This window comes from Miniopterus schreibersii, assembly GCF_964146895.1.
Source record: "Miniopterus schreibersii genome assembly, chromosome: 12".
Classification (NCBI taxonomy): domain Eukaryota; kingdom Metazoa; phylum Chordata; class Mammalia; order Chiroptera; family Miniopteridae; genus Miniopterus; species Miniopterus schreibersii.
This window is the reverse complement of record NC_138112.1, coordinates 56,267,153-56,285,424: the sequence shown is the minus strand read 5'-3', so window position 1 is coordinate 56,285,424 and position 18,272 is coordinate 56,267,153. Positions and strand designations below refer to the sequence as shown.

The 18,272-nt window shown below is 43.0% G+C and overlaps 1 protein-coding gene across 2 annotated transcripts in view; it reads left to right on the top strand.

Moving 5' to 3' along the window:
- The first annotated feature begins 5,582 nt into the window (after window positions 1-5,582).
- FBXO3 (F-box protein 3) overlaps window positions 5,583-18,272 on the top strand; it is a 34,951-nt gene continuing 22,261 nt past the window's right edge. The window contains exons 1-3 of one of the 2 annotated variants that reach the window (XM_081153130.1): window positions 5,583-5,756; window positions 10,088-10,177; window positions 12,535-12,698. In XM_081153130.1, coding sequence (XP_081009256.1) covers window positions 5,653-5,756; window positions 10,088-10,177; window positions 12,535-12,698 — 358 coding nt within the window. In that variant the 5' untranslated portion in view covers window positions 5,583-5,652. The remainder of the gene's footprint in view (window positions 5,757-10,087; window positions 10,178-12,534; window positions 12,699-18,272) is intronic. The other variant, XM_081153131.1, reaches the window with a different exon arrangement.

The following is an 18,272-nucleotide window of genomic DNA, read 5'->3' as shown; positions in this document are numbered from 1 at the left end:
AGAATGGGCTTGTTTCAGGCTTGGCCACAGAAGGAAGTCCTTAAAGGTTTGGCTGAGTAGAGCCTCACTTCCAAAGCCTCCAATCTGCTGAGAGACTGAACACTGCCATCGGTAACTCCACGGGCCTGAAGTAGACGGGAGGCTCCAGGACGAGGTTTGTCTTACTGATGGCTGGACTGCTTCCAAGCCCTCTGCCCACAGATGCCCTCTCCTTGAATGTGGGCACTTGTCTGGTGTACAGAGCTTGTGGTAAAATACCTATGTCTGAAGAGTGTTGTTTCCAAAATAGGGCAATCAAAGTTTAGGTCTCCATTCCTACCTCTAGCTGGTAGCTGCGCAGGAAGCCCCCAAGAAGGTCCCGTGAGTGGCTGAATAATTTCTTCTTCTCTCTTTTACAGCTTTATTGAGGCACAATAGATTTACAAAAATAGCCCATATTTAATGTATACATTTTGATGAGTTTAAACATACATAAACTCTCATGATACCATCACCATAATCAAGGTAGGAACATATCCATCACCTCTCAAAGTCTCCAAGCCCATGGTCCATCTTTGGCCAACTTTTCCAAGATGGGACACAATGGAACGCATGCAATACGCTCGGAGCTGTGCCATCAACGCAGAGGAATGTCTGTCCCCAAACAGCGGTTCTCATTGTGTTAGCATTAGTTCAGTCACAGGTCATGTACTGCTGGGGAATGCGGGACAGCCCCGCTTGCCTGGGTGAAGGCAAACGACATCAGCCAGGGTCCTCTAAGCACGCAGACAAAACTTTCAAAGTGACATAACTAAGCAGAATTCGACGAGGAGATTACTTACACAGGTATGAGCAGGGTGAGGGAACCAATGAGAATGGTGAGATGCCCAGGGATTATCCACCCCACCCCACCCCCACCCCACCCCCACTCCCTCAAAACAGCATTAGCCCGTCCATACCTGCACACCAACTGTCACTAGTTCAGCATGCTCATGTCTGTCACATACTACAGGAACAACAGTGGACAAACTGACCTGTTTAATCCTCCAAAGGACACAAACACGGTGGCTTCCCCAGCCCTACACGCTGCTGAATTGGGGGATGGCCCCTGGCCTGTATCATTTTGGCATCTTTCCATTCACTTGAGAAGTCACCAAAGGGGACACTTTAAATGTATCCAATTGACGGGGCTAGTAGAAGGTTCATATCAATTTCACAGGCTGCAAGAAAACAAAAAGCATGTTTCAAACAAAACGACAGATATTTGTTTAGCAAACTGAGGAATATTTAAAGTCTCGTCTAAGGGACGAGCAGGGGACTAAGTCTAGGAACTGTATGAATGACTAGGAGCTGTACCTTTAAGTCCCCTGTCCTTTGCAGGCTTCTCATTAGCCGTGGGTTTGTCGGTGTGTTTGCTGCACAGGAGCAGCTGAATCCGTCCCAGAGTTTTGCATCCACCCATCAGGCTGACTGCCATTCTGGGCTGCAGTGGCGGCCCCTAATCTTCACACACCCCTGTAATTTTATCTTTCTCCCTGCTTTGGGCCACAAAGCAGAAGCATCCCCCTGGATTTTCCTGGGCTCCACAGAGGCAGGCCTCCTTTCGACCAATCACCAGGCAGCCTTTTGGCCCAGGGTTTTTCTTTTGGGTGACGCTCTTGTTTGGGGGAGTTATCGTCTGGCAGTTCTGCCCTGGTCGTCCAGCCCCCTCATCTCCTGGGCTCCCAGATGCCCAGGCTGCCTCAGCACGACCAGGAGATCTGACACCAGGGCTTGCATTGTCCAGTCCCGGCCACCCTGCGACACAACAGGATCCCCCTGAGAATCTCCCAAGAATGCCTCCTGCTCTTGGGAGGCCCAATTGGATCATTTCCGAAAACAGTATGAGACAAAGTGGAGTGTGACTTTCATGCAGCTACCAGCACCACCAATGCCATTAGGTATAAATACAAAATGTGAGAAGTGTGCCTGGGCTGGGCAGAGAACTGGATACATCCCAGAGAGAGCTCAATAGAGAGGGCCCCTAAATGATGGTGGGTGGGGAACAGCTAAGTCACCATTTAGCAGGAGCCTCTAGAGCTCAGTATCTGGCGACTGCCTGTCCTGCCTCCCAGCAAACTCAGGTCTGCTAGGGCAGCTAGTTGCTAAATCATGAAAATGAGGGAGAAAATGAGACTCCAGGGCCATATGGATTTGTCTCTCCCCCAACCCGTTACCCATATATCTCTCACCTCTAAAACAGTAATTGTATCAAAGCAGAAACTGTACTGTGTTCCTCTTGATCTCTTACAACCCCTGGCCCAGGCCCTTGTGTGGGATCAGACATGAATAAATGTCTGAGGGATTTACCGCAGCAGCTGATAGCAACCTTGAAGCCCATGAAGCTATGATATGATGACCTAGAGGTAGAGCACTGTGCACTAAGCGCTCTTAGCCATATTCCAAGGTGACACAGGGGTTCTAAAGAGAACATGTGAGTATATTTATTTCTTAGGCATTATCCATCTCTATTTTTGAGAGAAAAGAGAAGCCTTTTTTTAAAAAAAAAAAAGCCACATAAGAACTCATCTTTCAGAAACTTGTGCTTTTCTCGTCTACTGTAGGAATATTAATAGCAAGCAAATACTATTTTAATGAAATCCTTCTATGCCCTTTGGAGACCAGCTTCCATAAGAATTAGCAGACTCAGAGGGACTATTTCTCCCACCCAGGCACAGAGACTCTGGAGCCCTCGCCCTCAACCTTGGCCCAGAAGACCCAAATAGTTAAGTCCTGGCTCCCTCTTCCTACCACTTTTCCAGCCATTATTGGCGATATGGAGGTGGGGTAGTGGTCATAGGAAACCACAGCCCAGAAAAGGGCTTTCCTAGGTCCTGCTCAACTGTATTACTCCTTCAGCCTCCCCTACTTGTTTCATACCTTGTTGGGAAGGAAAATGGAGCCTGGGTTGAGATCACCTCCCAGGGAGGCATGGGCTGTTGCAGAAGGGGCTGGCAACAGATGGCACTTGCCAAGGTGGGAAGAGGCAGAGACTGGCAGCCTAGGAAAGAGGGGCCAGGGAGGATGGCAGGAGCTCTGAGTCCAGCCACATGGGAGAAGCAAATCTTTCACCTGAGCGTCCCTTCTGGCCTTTGGGGGTGGGTGGGGGTTAACCATTTAAAAAGATAAAAACGTGTTTAGGTGCACATTTTTTCTTTTGGCCTTAGGCTCCAATATGGTTTGCATAGAACTGTGGGATCCTGGGTTATTTTATTTTATTTTATTTTATTTATTTTATTAGGATTCTGGTACTTTGTTCATTATGGCTTTTTAATCATTAGTTTTGATTTTTAAAAATACTGCATTAAAATATTATTTATCTCGATTATTGTGGGGGGTTGGCAACTTTTCTCCGTCCCCCCTTAAATTTTGTGCCCCAGTTAAGTGCCTCTCTCGCTCATCTTAATCCTGACCTGACAGTATCATACTTTCAGTTTTCTCATTAGGTCATAACTGAACAAGTCCAAAGGAAAGGAAATTGCAATAGGATAGCAGAAGCAAATGCAGTGTACTTGAAACTCCTACCAGCTTTTGGGTTTAAAACAGAGTAGCCCATGTGAGGGAGAAGTGGAGACAAATGTGAATTAGGAGCAAATGCCTTTAAAATATATATGTGTGTGTGTGTGTTTCCCCTGTAAACAGAAATGACTGCCTTCATCCATTCAACCTGAATTTAAACTTCCTACTGGTTGAATGCCATGCTAGGTCATGGGGTTACAATGATGCAAAAGACTGAGAGTTAAGTCTGGTGAGAGAGACAAGCAGGGAACTGACCGAAATCCAATTCCATAAATATTTTAAATATGTGAATAAGTAGTTTGAAAGTACAAAGATGTAAGCAGAGGGGTTTGTGTTTGGTTTTCACTGGGAGTGTCTTATTTGTTATTCGTGGGGTTTTAATTTATGGAGATGACTGAGTGCTGACATGGCAAAGCCCGAGCGACTGAAAGACTTGTACCACTTACATTCCCCCCGAGAGGGGGCACAACATGCCACCAGGGCCAGGCGGGGCCACAGCAGAAGCATCAGGTCTGGTCAGGAGGCAGCGCAGGAGCAAGGGGAGAGTTCAGGCCAGAGCCTGCGCTGGGGCCTCCACTGGGAAGGCAGGGCAGAGCAATCAGCTCAGCATTGGCCTGTTTGAACAATAAACGGTGGGGTTGGGGTGTAGGGGTGCTCTCTAGGTGCCCAGTGCCTGGCCTGGGACGATTGCGAACAGGGGAAATGTTGTTAGCTTGGTGTGTGAGCCTTAGGTAAAGGGGTGGTTGCTTGTGCATGAAAGGAGCACTCCCAATAAGTTGCTCGCTACCTTTAGGAATTCGCTAGCCCTGGGAGGGCAGGCTGTTCCCAGGCAGCACCACTTTTAGGATGTCAGAATCATAAGACACAGAAAATAAACACGGTTAATACTGGCGGGGCACGGAGGGGTTATTAGTGTCGCACAGACATAAAGCATTACCGGTGTGGGGAAGGGGAAACGGAGTGGGGAGGGTGGGGGGTCATTTCACTTTTCCAAATATTGGGAGGAAACTTTCTCCAGGATATGGACAACTTTGGAAAATTCAGTGACGTATGTACGTAGAGGCTTGAAAAATTAAAAATTGAAAAAAGTCAAAATTATTGACTATCTCGCTTCATTAGCACCCACGAGCCACCCCGGGGAGCGGCCGCCGGCGGAGTGGGGCATGCTCAGCTGCCCGCCCCAGGGAAGCAGGGGCCTCACGGGGGTCCCCAGGGCACCCGGCTGCCTCCGGAACAGCCAAGAAAAAGAAATCGGGTGAGACGCGCGCCGTGCTCTCCGGCTCCCAGGCCGTGACCTCGCCCCGCGCCGCATCCCGCCCCGCCCTCGCGGCGCCGCGAGCAAACCTGGGCAAAAAGCAGCACAAGCCCGTTTGCTACAGACTGTGCTTTGCCCTAATCGGTGGGAAAAGAGCCGTGGCGACTAAGCGACCGCGGCTGACCTCAGATTCAGATCCTGGGCGCCTTTTTACTTGGGGCTGAAATGGCGCCTTCGCCCGTCGCGCGCCCCGTGTGGGAGGGGGCCCCGCCGGCGCCTCGGGCTGCTCCCCAACTCTGCTCCTGCTCAGCGGACGTGGCTCGGAGCCGCCTAGCTCTGTGCAAGGGACCCGCGGGGAGAGGGAGGTGGAGGCGGGGGCACGGAGGGTTTCTAGGTCAGAAAACGAAGAGAGGCAATGGGTTTGGAGGCCAAGGGCGGAGAAGATGGAGCGTGAGATTTGGGGGGAGGCTTCGAGGATACCGGGTGTAAAATGTCTCATGAGGGACTGGAGGCTGAAGATTTTGGAACAAAGACTGAAAGAGGCCCGGGCGGGCAAGTTTAGGGACCGGAACGGGAGGCGCTCCGGCGATCTTGGGGGTCGCACGTGGACACCCAGCGGAGATCACGCGTCGCGACGGAGCTGAGGAGTCGAGACGCAGAGCGCTCCTACTGCGCAGGCGCAAGGGCGGCGGGCGGAGCCTTCCCGGGAGCCGCCCCTCGGCCCGCCCTGTGGGCGGGGTTGGTCCGGCGGTTACATAATAACCTGTGCAACTCGCTATGGAGCGGCTCCGGTGCCGGCGGAGGGGGCGGGGCTTAGCCGGGCCCTGGGCGGGGCCACGGCCTGCACCGGGCCAGGCAAGATGGCGGCCATGGAGCCCGAGTCTGCGCCTCTGACCCTAGAATCGCTGCCCACCGACCCCCTGCTCCTGATCTTGTCCTTCTTGGACTACCGGGACCTAATCAAGTAATGGGACGACGCGTATGGCAGGGGTGGGGTCACGGGAGCGGGAGGAGGCGGTGAGGCAGGAGGGACCGAGGCCCGGCTCGCCGACTGGCCCCGGACCCCCGCGAGAACCAGAAGGTGATGCCGGGGCCGCCCTCCTGCAGAGCCACCCGGGGGCCGGGGCGAGACGGGGGCGGTAAGGGCCCTGCCTTGAGGTTTTCGGTCCAGGACCCAGGCCCGGGAGCAACGGCAGCCCTCTCCCCCAGGCCTCGGTGAGGCTCGTTTCCGGGGGGGAGGAGGTACTGCTTCCCTGGGCCGCCCCGACGACCCCCGCACCCCACACCCACCGGTCCCCACCCGAGGGGGCCCGGCCCCGGCCGCCTTGGAAAGCCCCTTTCTGGCCCGAACGCTCTTCTCTGCCTGGGCTCCGGGCCTGCGGAGCCGAGCACCGGAGTAGGCAGGTAGGGCGCCGCCGGAGAGCAGCCGGGCGACCCCCTGACCCCCGGGTGCGACTTGCGCGGCACCGTGATATCTGGCAGCGCCGCGCTAGGACTTAAATGCTGGAAAATTGTTTTGCTTTCAGCCTTCCTCCTCACGGTTGCATGTTGCATTTTGTGTTTTGGTACTGACTTCCGTTGGTGCGATACAGGTGACCGCTTTCTCTCCTGTATGCTTTGGGTTGCCCAGATTACCAGCATCTGTTCCAAAAATAAACACCGGTTGCTGGTCAGGGTGGTTAAATGTCCAGTTCCTTCAGCGCTTGAGACTGGGATGGAAGAAATGGCGCTGTTTACACCCTTGACAGCTGGTGGCATGGCTCTTTCTTGTGCCACCACATATATTGAAGAGGAGGTGAAGTCGCCCTCTTAAGGATGGGTAGGCAAGATTCGTTTTGTTTTGTTTTGTTTTGTTTTGTTTGGATTAACTATTGGATTCTAGCTATCTGGTGATTGTGCGCTGTGTTATCAGGGATCCTTTTAGAAATGCAGCCTTTTTGGAGTTACTGGTAGCTGTTGGTTGGTCTAGCAGAGTGGTGACAGAGGGGTAACTCCAGTTTCTGGTTGCTCCCTATATTAGTACCTGCAACACTTAATTTTTCCTGAAAGTAAATTTTTGGCTACTCAGGCTTGTACCAAAGCAGAGAGAGAGAAAGTTTATCTTTTCTTTGAGAAAGGCTGTTCCAGCTGCAGACTGTTTTCATCTGAAATATTCTGTTGCTATAGCCTTTTAAAAATCTAACACAAACACACACCCTTATGATCTATGGACTGCATTGCTGCCAGGGTGATCTTTCTAAGACAGATCTTGCTGTCATTCTCCTTAAAAACTTATGATGCTTTTCGTTTGCAGACTATAACCTAAATTTCTGGAAGCATGTAAGGCTCTTATTGTTTGGCACAATGCGCTCTAGCCAAATCAGATTTTTGCCAACATACTACATGTTTGTGGGTGTTTTTTTTAAATTCTGTGGCTTAAGCTCTTGACCTTGCCTGAAATGCTTTGTCCCCCTCTTCTCATCCTGGCAAGATGAAATTTCTTTAAGACCCCCTCACTTGATTCCTCCCTCTAACTTGTTCTCTGCTTATTTGCCATGCCAGATGGATTGTGCACTTCTTAAACGTAAAGACTCCCCTGTTTATCTTTGTAGTCATAATTTATTCACAGATTTTTTTTTTGACTGCCTGCTGTGTGCCAGTCTGTTAAATGTCTTGGGTACAATACTGAACAAGACAGATAAGGCCCCTCTCATGAAGCTTACTGTCTAGTGGGAAAGATGGAAAACAAGTCCATAATACAAGAGATAGTATGTGCTATGAAGGAAATAAGTCAATTGCTCTGTTAAGGAATGAGGGAGAGGCAGTTCAAATTGGAAGGAGCTGCCATATATGAAGGACGCCACAGAGCAGTCCTAGCAGAGGGAACAGTGTAGTGTGTTCAGAAGCTGAGTAGACAATAACATGACCTGTTGGAGGAGCTGGAAGACTGGTTTTGCAGGAGATAGGGAGTGACTCAGGCAGAGTGGCTTGAGAAGAGATGGCTGAGATCATGCAGGACCTTGTGAACCAAGGTGAGAAGATCAGATTTTATTTTAAATGCTTTAGATAGTAATCAAAGTTTTAAACAGATGTGACATGATCCCTCCATAAATGTTTATGAACATAAACTGAGTTGAATACTGTATTAGGGTTCTTGAGAGAAAAAGAATGTCTGTGTATGTGTGCGTATAATTTATCATAAGGTATTGGCTCATGCATTATGGAGGCAGAGAAGTCCTACTATCTACCATCTGCAAGCCAGAGACTCAAGAAAGCTGGCGGTATAATTCTAAGGCCGGAGAGCTGGAGAGCTGATGGTGTAGATTCCAGTCTGGGTCTGAAAGCCTGGGTCTGAAAGCCTGAGAACCAGGAATGCCAAGGATGAAGAAGATCCCTGGCTCAACTCAAGTAGTCAGGCAGAGAGCAGCTCTAACCTTACTCTGCCTTTTTGTTCTAGTCAAACCCACAATGGATTGGCTGATGTCCACGCACATTGGGGAAGGCCATCTGGCTTACTTAGTCTATCAATTCAAATGCTAATCTTCTCCAGGAATATCCCCACAGACACATCCAGAAATAATGTTTAACCAGCTATCTGGGCATCCCTTGGCCCAGGCAAGCTGACACATAAAATTAACTATCACAAATACCATTGAATTTTATCTACTGAAAAGTTTCCAGTGTACTGCAGCTTCTTTGCTGCACTATACAGTCCAACTTTGCCAAGCGTCCTGCTCATTGCTGAGCTCTGAAGTTTTTGGAACATACTTGCTGAACTGGAGTGGGTTGGACTGGACTCGTCCATTAGGGTCATTGTGTAATATCAGCTGCATAGTTTGAATCTCTCTCTCCGTTCCAGGGTGATTTATTGTGTACCTATCTTTCTTAACCCTCACTGTGCATCAGAATTACATGTGGCACTTTTTAAACATACACATGCCTTAGTTAAAGATCTTTCCCCAAGCCAGCTGAATCAGAATCTCTAGAATAGTAGCTCTCATCCTTGCTGTGCATCGAGATCACCTTTGGTGCTTAGTTCAGAGATTCTTTTATGCTGTTTAACTCTCGGGATGGAGGAGGGAGAAGGACCGAGAAAAGGACTCTGAGTTACAAAACCGGAGGGAGCAACGCATTTGCAGATGTTAGTTTGGGCATCTTGCGAACTTGGCAGAAAAGAGTGAGGGTGAATTTTGTGTAAAATCTGAAAATTGAACAAAAGTTTTTAGCATGCCCCACTCATGGCCTTGACAAACCCCATGTGATTTAAGATTCCCTTTATTGATTAGCCATTGCCCAAGTGAGCTCTTTGAATACTACTTTCTATATTAATCTGTGATTCTTCTGAAAAGATAGAAATACATTTTCCTAATCTTAGGTTCATTCTTTTTGCAAATTAAATATGTAGTGTAGGATTTGCAGGATAGAAACACTATCGCATTAGAATACAATATAGCCCTGGCCTGTGTGGCTCAGTTGGTTGAACATTGTCCTGTGCACCAGAAAGTCGCCGGTTCGATTCCCAGTCAGGGCACATGCAGGTTTGATCCCCTGTTGGGGTGTGTATGAGAGGCAACCAACCGATTGATGTTTCTCTCTCATATCAATGTTTCTCTCTCTCGCTCTTCCTCTACCTTCCTCTCTCTTTAAAATCAATACAAACTTTTTTTTTTTCAAAGAATACAATATAGAATAAGAAAATTATTTGTTTCTAAACATTTTATGTTTTCGAGCAGCTGATACTAACTTGAATAGCTGTGAATATTGAAATAGAATTGTTATGACTGACACTTTTTATAGATGGACTCTCCAGTAGTTGGTATAATTAAAAAGTGGTTTTGGCTGCAATATTTATTTCTTTTAAGAAAAGTTAGAACAAAACAAACAAAAGCCCTGTGTATTTAAAATAAAATGTCTAACAGATCTTAAAAAGAATACACTATGTACACCTGAATAATATTTCTCCTTGTATGCAGAAATGATTATTGTCACAATGATAAGTGTAGGAAGGCTCTTTGATTTGAAATTAACTCCAATGATGTATATGTTTCATAGATTTTCATATGAAAATTATAATTGTAGAGGTTTGGGGGTTTGTGAACTCAAATAGTTAAGATTTCAGTACTTAAAAGATAATTGTACTAGATAACATATTAAAGAGATTTTGAAAATATTGTTTTGCAATTATAAGGGTAGAAAATGGAAAATAAGAAAAACAAAAGGAATAGAACAAAACTTAACATTGAATATTTTCATCTTGATTTTTAAATTGTTTTCTTATTTTTTTTTTTTACTAACCGTGAATCCGGTTACTGTCAGTTGTTGCTACGTCAGTCGAAGACTTAGCCAGCTATCAAGTCATGATCCTCTGTGGAGAAGACATTGCAAAAAATATTGGCTCATATCTGAGTGAGTATTTGGGAAATATGTAGTCTTGAAATTTGGCTCTGGGCTTTCATAACACTGGTCTGTCCTGATTCTTCACTCTAACCCTTACCTCTTTGTCTCCTTTGGTGGCTCTTCTTGCCAGTAAATGTTGGTGTTCTCCCAGCCTTGATCCTTGGCCCCCTGCTCTTTTCCCTCAGTGACAGTTTATAGTGACTGTGACAGTTTATAGTGACTACTGTGTGCTGCTAACTCCCAACCCTGAATGTTCATCCCTGACATTCCCACTGAGCTTTAGACTTGTTTGGATAACTGCCTGCTGGACCTTTCCTTTGGATGACCCACAAGAGTTCACTGAATTCAGTAAATGTTAATAAGTTTGACAGAGTAAAAGTGTAATAACAGAAGGAAGGAGTTGGGAAAAGTGAAAGACAGGATAGGATTGCTAATATCTTTTTCTGAGATTGATGGGAGTCAGGTAGTGACTGAAACTGTAAAGCAAGAAGTAGAGGTTTAAGTGTATTATTGAAAGTTCCAAGCTCCTCAATAGAACTAAAACTTCATAACAGCATCAAACATTGGGAGGAGGAAGAATGGGGAAGAGAGAATTTTAAATCCTGCTATATCCCAGTCTTTTACTTTAGGGTATCAGTAGATGGATGTGAAATTGATAAATCAAGAACCAGAGGCATAAACATTTAGAATTACAGAGATGACTAAAGTTCCTTTGAGAGGTTGGGCTTATAAGTTCTTTGGTACTTTTTTGGTTTTGATAAATAGGTATATATATAATTTACATTAATAAAAAGGTACTTTTTTCTTCCACCCACCCCTAAAAAAATAAACACCCTAAATTGTTCTTTTCTCCATCTTTGAACCTGATAATCCTACATTCCTAGTCTTCATGGTGGTACTGTCCCATCCACCTAGGCCTCTAAGCCAAAAGCAGGAATCATCCCACATCTCTCCTTTCTCTGCTTCTCCTTCCCTCCTCCCTCCCTCCATTTATTCAGTTACTAAGCCTTTCTGATTTTAGCCTCTCTATTTCTTGAATCTTTCTACTAATTTCATCTAGCTATCAGTTTTAGTTCATTTCATCACCTCTTACCAGGACTACTGCAAAACCCTCCTAACTCATCTCTGAGCCTCTAGTTTACACCCCTCCCACACCATAGCCACAATTCTGCTCTTTGAACTACCCAGTTAAAACCCTTCAGTGCTCTTCATTTCCATGTTAGTATGTTACCTTACGACCCTTTGTGTGTGCCTTATCTTGTATCACTTCTGACTTATATCATTCTTTCTCCCTCATAAGCCTATGCATTTTTGAGGGCAAAAAGTGTGCCCTCTTTTTAATGTCCTCAAGTGGCAAAGTAGACATTCAGTACTAGTATTTGTGGAATTGTACCAAATCCAAATGTTGAATTGTGATTACTGTGATGCTATATGATTCTCTGGCTAATCCAATGTAGATAAATTAAGTTAATATCATATCATTGGACTCTAAATGTTTTCTAAAATAGAACAACTACAGTTGACCCTTGAACAATGGGTTTGAACTACACGGGTCCACTTATACAGCGATTTTTTTCAATAACTCTTGTAAATTAATTTTCTCTTCCTTATGATTTTCTTTTTCCTAGCTTACTTTATTGTAAGAATACAGTATATAATACATATAACATATAAAATATATGCTAATCAACTATTTATGTTACCAGTAAGGCTTCCAGTCAGCGGTAGATATTAGTAAACTTTGGGGGAGTCAGCAGTTATACTCATATTTTCTTTTAGTATTTGTACTGATTTTAAAGAGAAAAGAAGAGAGAGGGAGAAACATCAATCGGCTGCCTCCTATACACCCCCTACTGGGGATAGAGCCTGAAATATGAGCATGTGCCCTGACCAGGAATCAAGCCAACAACCTTTTGGTGCACCGGCATGATGCCCAACCAACTGAGCCACTCGAGCCAGGGCTCTACTTGGATTTTTGTCTGGAGTGGAGGTCGGAGAAGTCCCCACCCCTAACCCCTGCATTGTTCAAGGGTCACCTGTACATACGTATTTTAAATTTTGTAATTGGTATGATTTTAGAAGCAAGTTGAGATTCACACCCCATGTACCCTTCACATGTTTTATTAAGATTAGAAAATTTAGGAAAAAAGTAAGTAGAAAATAAGTGATTCATAATCCCACCATGCCAGCAATAACGCCTGTTGTTAATTTTTTTGGTGTCACTATTTGCTACCTAGTTTTCATTTGTAGCTAAAATAAATGAAAAGGAAAAAGTAATCACAAATTTCTAATAAAGTATGTTTGTAAGTGTCTAAAATGCATGCTAATTTCAAAGAATTTTAATCTCATTTTTGTTATCTGTTTAGGGAAGAGAAAGCACAGAAGAATCAGTGCTGGAAATCTCTCTTCATTGATACTTACTCTGATGTAGGAAGATACATCGACCATTATGCTGCTATTAAAAAGGCCTGGGATGACCTCAAGAAATATTTGGAACCCAGATGTCCTCGGATGGTTTTGTCTCTGAAAGGTATTGGGAGTGCAAAGGTCCCGCTTCCCCATTTTAGTTACTATAGTATAAATAGGTTAAATAACTTCAGGTCTCTCTCATCTATGCTAGTCTGTTCTAACCCAACATTGTCTGTAATTCACCATTCACTTTTGGCCAAGGAAATAGAAAGTCTATATTGCTTAAAGAACCCTTGCTCTAGTGCCTGTCCTACTTTTGCCTACCTCAGGAGCCACATGATTACTTATTAGAAGGGAAAGCTGAGCTCTGTTTATTCTTGTATTTGTTTTATATAAACAAACTAGTAATACAAAGAGCTTGAGGATAACTGTTCTGATTGCTTTTAAAATATTTTTTAATTGAAAAACTGCCTGCTGTATCAACCCTTTCCTATTTTCAGTAAAGTATGACAGTCTAGTGTTTGAAAAGACAAAACAATAAAGACCTTGGTCTTTAAGAGTATAAGAGCAGCATAATAAAGAAAACTTTCATCCCTATTTTGAGATTTACAGAATAGTGAAAACTAAGATTTGAACTGAGGTCTGTTTGACCTGCAGCTAGAGTTTGCTGATTCCTGATTTATACCAGTCCCCTCATTTTACAGGTGAAGGGACAGGCTCCGAGAGTTTAGGTGACTTATGCAAGTTCACGTAACTAGTGAGTGAGAGAGAACTCTAACCTAGGTTTCTTGGCTCCTAGTAACCTTTTCACTGTCTCCTCATACAAGCAGGCTTGGGGGCAAGGGAAGTAAATGAATGTTTATTGCCAGTAAAGCATTTTATTAAGCACAAGAAGCTTATTTAATCCTCACTGTAATCCTCTCACATGGGTGGCATTATATCCCATTCCACAGTCGAGGAAACAGAATTAAAGAGATGAGGTAACTTGCAGAGTCGGTCAGTAAGTGGGAGAGCTGAGGACTCACCTGGCCTGACTCCCATATTCTGTTGCAGTAGGAAGCCTCTCTAAACCTTGATTTCACTGTTTTGTAAGCATATATTTCTTTATATTTCTCTCTTTTGCCATATTTGTTTGTTTGTTTTTTGGCTTTTGGCTTTTTTTCTTTTTTTTTCTCTCTTGCTGCCTCTTCTTTAAGAAATTCTGTTTCTTAATGTTGTATGTTAAATACTCGATGTGTAGCTCTATTAGTTTCTTTCCTCATCCAACTTCTGTTTCAGGCAGTTATTCAGCTTTTTTTGTACTAAACTTTTTAAAATAAAGTTTTTATTTTGGAGTAATTTTAAATTACAGGAAAGCTGCAACATTTTACCCAGTTTCACTTTCCCATAATGTATTGCTTTGTGGGACATTTGTCAAAACTAAAGTCTTCATTGGCACATTATTATTAACTAAACTCCAGACTTTATTCAGATTTCACCAGCTCTTCCATTAATGCCCTTTCAATTTCTGTATCCAGTCCAGAATACCACACGCATTTAGCTGTTATGTCTCCTTCGTGTCCTCCGGTCTCTGGCAGTTTCTCAGTCTTTCCTTGACTTTCATGACCTTAACAGTTTAAAGGAGTACTGGTGTGGTATTTTGTAGAATGCCCCTCGAACTGGCTGTGTTTGAAGTATTGCTCATTACAAACTGGAGAAGTGGGTTTTCAGAAAGATTACCACAGAGATATGGTGCACCTCTCATCCCTTATCTGTGGGTATGTGACATCCACATGCTGTCACTAGTGATGTCAACTAACCTACCAAAATGTGCGCAGGTCATAAGTGTACAACTCGGTGAATTATCATAGTGTGAACACAGCCATTGTAGCAGCCTCCAACTCCAGAAGTAGGATAATAATCTGTACCTAGGACCCTCCCTCTTTCTCAGGGGTAACCACTTTCCTGGTGGCTAATACCACTGAGTAGTTTTCTCTCTTTTTGAATTTTATATAACTTGTATGATACATATATTTTGTGTGACTTATTTCCTTTTTTGTGCAAGATTCAACTGTGTCATCTCTAATAGTAGTTTGTTAATTTTTGTTGGGTGTAGTACTCCATTATATGAGTAGACCACAATTTATATGTTTATTCTACTGTTGATGGATATTTGGGTTATTTTCAGTTTTTGGCTATTACAAATAATGTAGTGTAAAAGAATTGTAATTAATACAAATGTAAATCATTATTGATGTACGTATGAGCATATTTCTATCAGGTAAATACCTAGGATTGAGTTTGCTGGGTTGTAGTGTGTGCTTATATTGAACTTCAAAAGATACTATTAATTTTTCAAAGTGGTTCTACCACTTTACATTCCTTTAATGTTGTTAATGTTGTCATTCTTTGTATTTTAGCCTTTCTAATGGGTGTGTAGTGGTGGTTTTAATTTACATTTCCTTGAGCATGTACACTAAAAACAGTTTTATTTGTAGCTTTCCAATTCTTACATGTCATTTATTTCTTTTCTTGCCTTATTGTACTGGCTAGGACCTTATTAAACTGGCTAGGGCCTTCATACAGTGTTGGAGCAATGCGATGATAGTAAGCATCCTTATAATTCTGCAGTTTCAACATTTCTCCTTTAAAGATGATGTTCACTGTAGGTTTTTGTATATGTTCTTTATTAGATTGAAGAAAGTTCCTTCTGATAGTAGTTTATGAAGAGGATTTTTTTGTTTTCGTGTTTTGGATAATAGAAATTTTTTTTTTTTTAAATACATCTTTATTGATTTCAGAGAGAGGAAGGGAGAGGGAGAGAGAGGGATAGAAACATCAATGATGAGAGAGTCATTGATCGACTGCGAGCCCGCAACTTGGGCATGTGCCCTGACTGGGAATCGAACCCCGATCGCCTGGATCCTAGGTTGACACTCAACTGCTGAGCCATGCCCGGCCGGGCAAAATTTTTTTTTTAATCCTCACCTGAGGATATTTTTTCCATTGCTTTTCAGAGAGAGTGGAAGGGGGAGAGAGAGAGAAACATAGATGTGAGAGAGACATATCAATTGGTTGCCTCCTGCACGCTCCCCAACAGGGGCCGGGGATCAAGCCTGCAATCGAGGTACATGCCCTTGGCCATAGTTGAACCCGGCACCCTTCGGTGCATAGGCTGACACTCTTAACCACTGAGCCAAACCGGCTAGGGCTAGATAATTGAATTTTTATCAAATGTCCTCCAGCCTTTGTGATTATCATATGATTTCTCTACTTCATCCTGTTAATGTGCCAAATTACATTGATCAATTTTCTGGATATTAAACCATACCATTCCTCAAATAAATTTACTTTGGTTGTAATGTATTATCCTTTTTATATGTTGTTAGATTTGATTGGCTAGTATTTGATTGGGTTTTTACATCTATGTTCTTGGGAGAGTTTGGCCTGTAATTTTCCTTTCTTACAATGTTCTTGTCAGGTTTTGGTATCAAGATGATACTGGCTTTCTCAAACTAGTTGGGAAGTGTTACCTCTCTTTCTGTTCCCTGAAAGAGTTTATGTAAGCTTGATTTTATTTCTTGCTTAAATGATTAGTAGAATGAACCAATGAAGCCATTCAATCCTGGAGCACTCATTGTGGGGAGGCTTTAAACTAAGGAATCAATTTCTGAATAGGACTATTCAGATTTTCTACTTATTTTCAAAACAATTTTGATAAGTTGTGTTTTTCTAGGATTGTCCACTGTATTTACATTTTCTAGTTTATTGTCATAAAGTTTTTCTTAATGTCCTCTTTGTAATGCTTGTTGGATTTGTAGTGATTTCACCTTCCCATTTTTGGAATTATTTGTGCTTTCTCTCTGTTACTCTTGATCAGTTTTGCTAGGTAGGGGCTAATCAATTTTAATAGTCTTTTCAAAGAACTGGCATTTGCCTTTGCCAGTCCTCTCTATATTCACTTCTTATTTCTTATTTTATTAATTTTTCTGATTTCTTCGAGTTTATTGTCACTTTTTTCCTGGTTTGAAAGGATTGCTTAGATCATAAGTATTCAGTTTTTCTTACTTTTTTAAAATGCCTTTAGGACTCTAAATTTTCCTGGAAACATAGCTTTAGCTTCATCCCATAAGTTTTAATATGTTATATTTTCATTAACATACAGTTCAAAATATTTTCTAATTTCTTCTTTGACCTATGGGTTAAATAGAAATAGATGGCTCGATTTCCAAACATTTGGGGCTTTTTTAGTAATCTTTTTTATATAATTTATATTTTAATTCCACTGTGATTAGAGAATGTACTCTATGAGTTTAGTCATTTGAAATTTGTTGTGATTTTTTTCTCCAGTCCAGCATATAATCTACCTTGGTAAATGTTCTATGTACACTTGAAAAGAATGTATATTCTGCCATTGTTGGATTCAATATGATACATATGTGTACTACCACATATATAATTAGGCAAAAATAGTTAATCTTGTATTCTTGCTAATTTGGGGGGCTACTAGTTATTAGTTATGAAAAGTATGTTAAAATTTCTGTCTGTGGTAGGCATAAATCTGAGATAGTTCCCAAGATTCCCATACTCCTGTACATACCTGGTAAATAATAGTCTCCCCTTGAGTGTGAGTGGACTGTGGATATAATTGATTTCAGTCCTGTGGATAGGTCATGTTATATGACAAAGATGAAGGGGGTTTGCAGATGTAATTGAAGTCCCAAATTAGTTGATTTGAGGAAATTATCCTCAATGGTCCTCACCTAATCAGATAAGTCCTAACAGGAACTGGGCCCTTCCAGAAGTCAAAGAGATTTTTTTTAATATATGTTTTTATTGATTTCAGAGAGAGGAAGGGAGAGGGACAGAGAGTTAGAAACATCAATTGTGAGAATCATTGATCGGCTGCCTCCTGCACGCCCTGTACTGGGAATCGAGGCGGCAACCCAGTCGTGTACCATGACCAAGAATCTAACTGTGACCTCCTGGTTCATGGGTCAAAGTTCAACCACTGAGCCACATTGGGTGGGGGAGATTTGAAGCATGGGTATCTCTCCTGTTCTTGAGTAAGCAAACTAGTATGTTGTGGGGAGGGCCAGGCGATAGGGAATGGCAAGTGGCTTCTAGGAGCTGAGGGCCTCAGCTGCAGCAGCAAGGAACTGAATTCTGCCAACAACCGGTGAGCTTCGATGAGGACCCCAAGCATAAGATGCATAAGATGAGCAGCAGCCCAGGTTGACACCATGATTTCAGCCTTGTGGGACTTGAGCTGAGGATCCAATTCACTCATGCCCAGATTTAACCTATAAAAACTGTGAAATAATAAAGGAATGTTTTAAGCTGCTAATATTGTGGCAATAGAAAACTAATACACCCACTATGATTATAGATGTATCTTTTCCCATTTTAGTCTTTCATTTTAAAAATTACATTTTGAAGCTGTGTTATTAGGTACACAAAATTAGAATTATACTATCTGTGTAGTGAATTTAACCTTTTTGAAAAAAGTCCTCCATTATCTCTAAAATGCTATTTGCCTTAAATTCTATTTTGTGTGATTTTAGTGGAGCTCTTTTAGCTTTCTTTTCTCTATCTGCATCTTTAAGATATGCCTCTTATAAATGATTGTTTTGTTTTTATCTGGTCTGTCAGGCTGTCTTTTAATTAGATTATTTATTTATATTTAATGTGATTACTAATATATTTGAAATTAAAA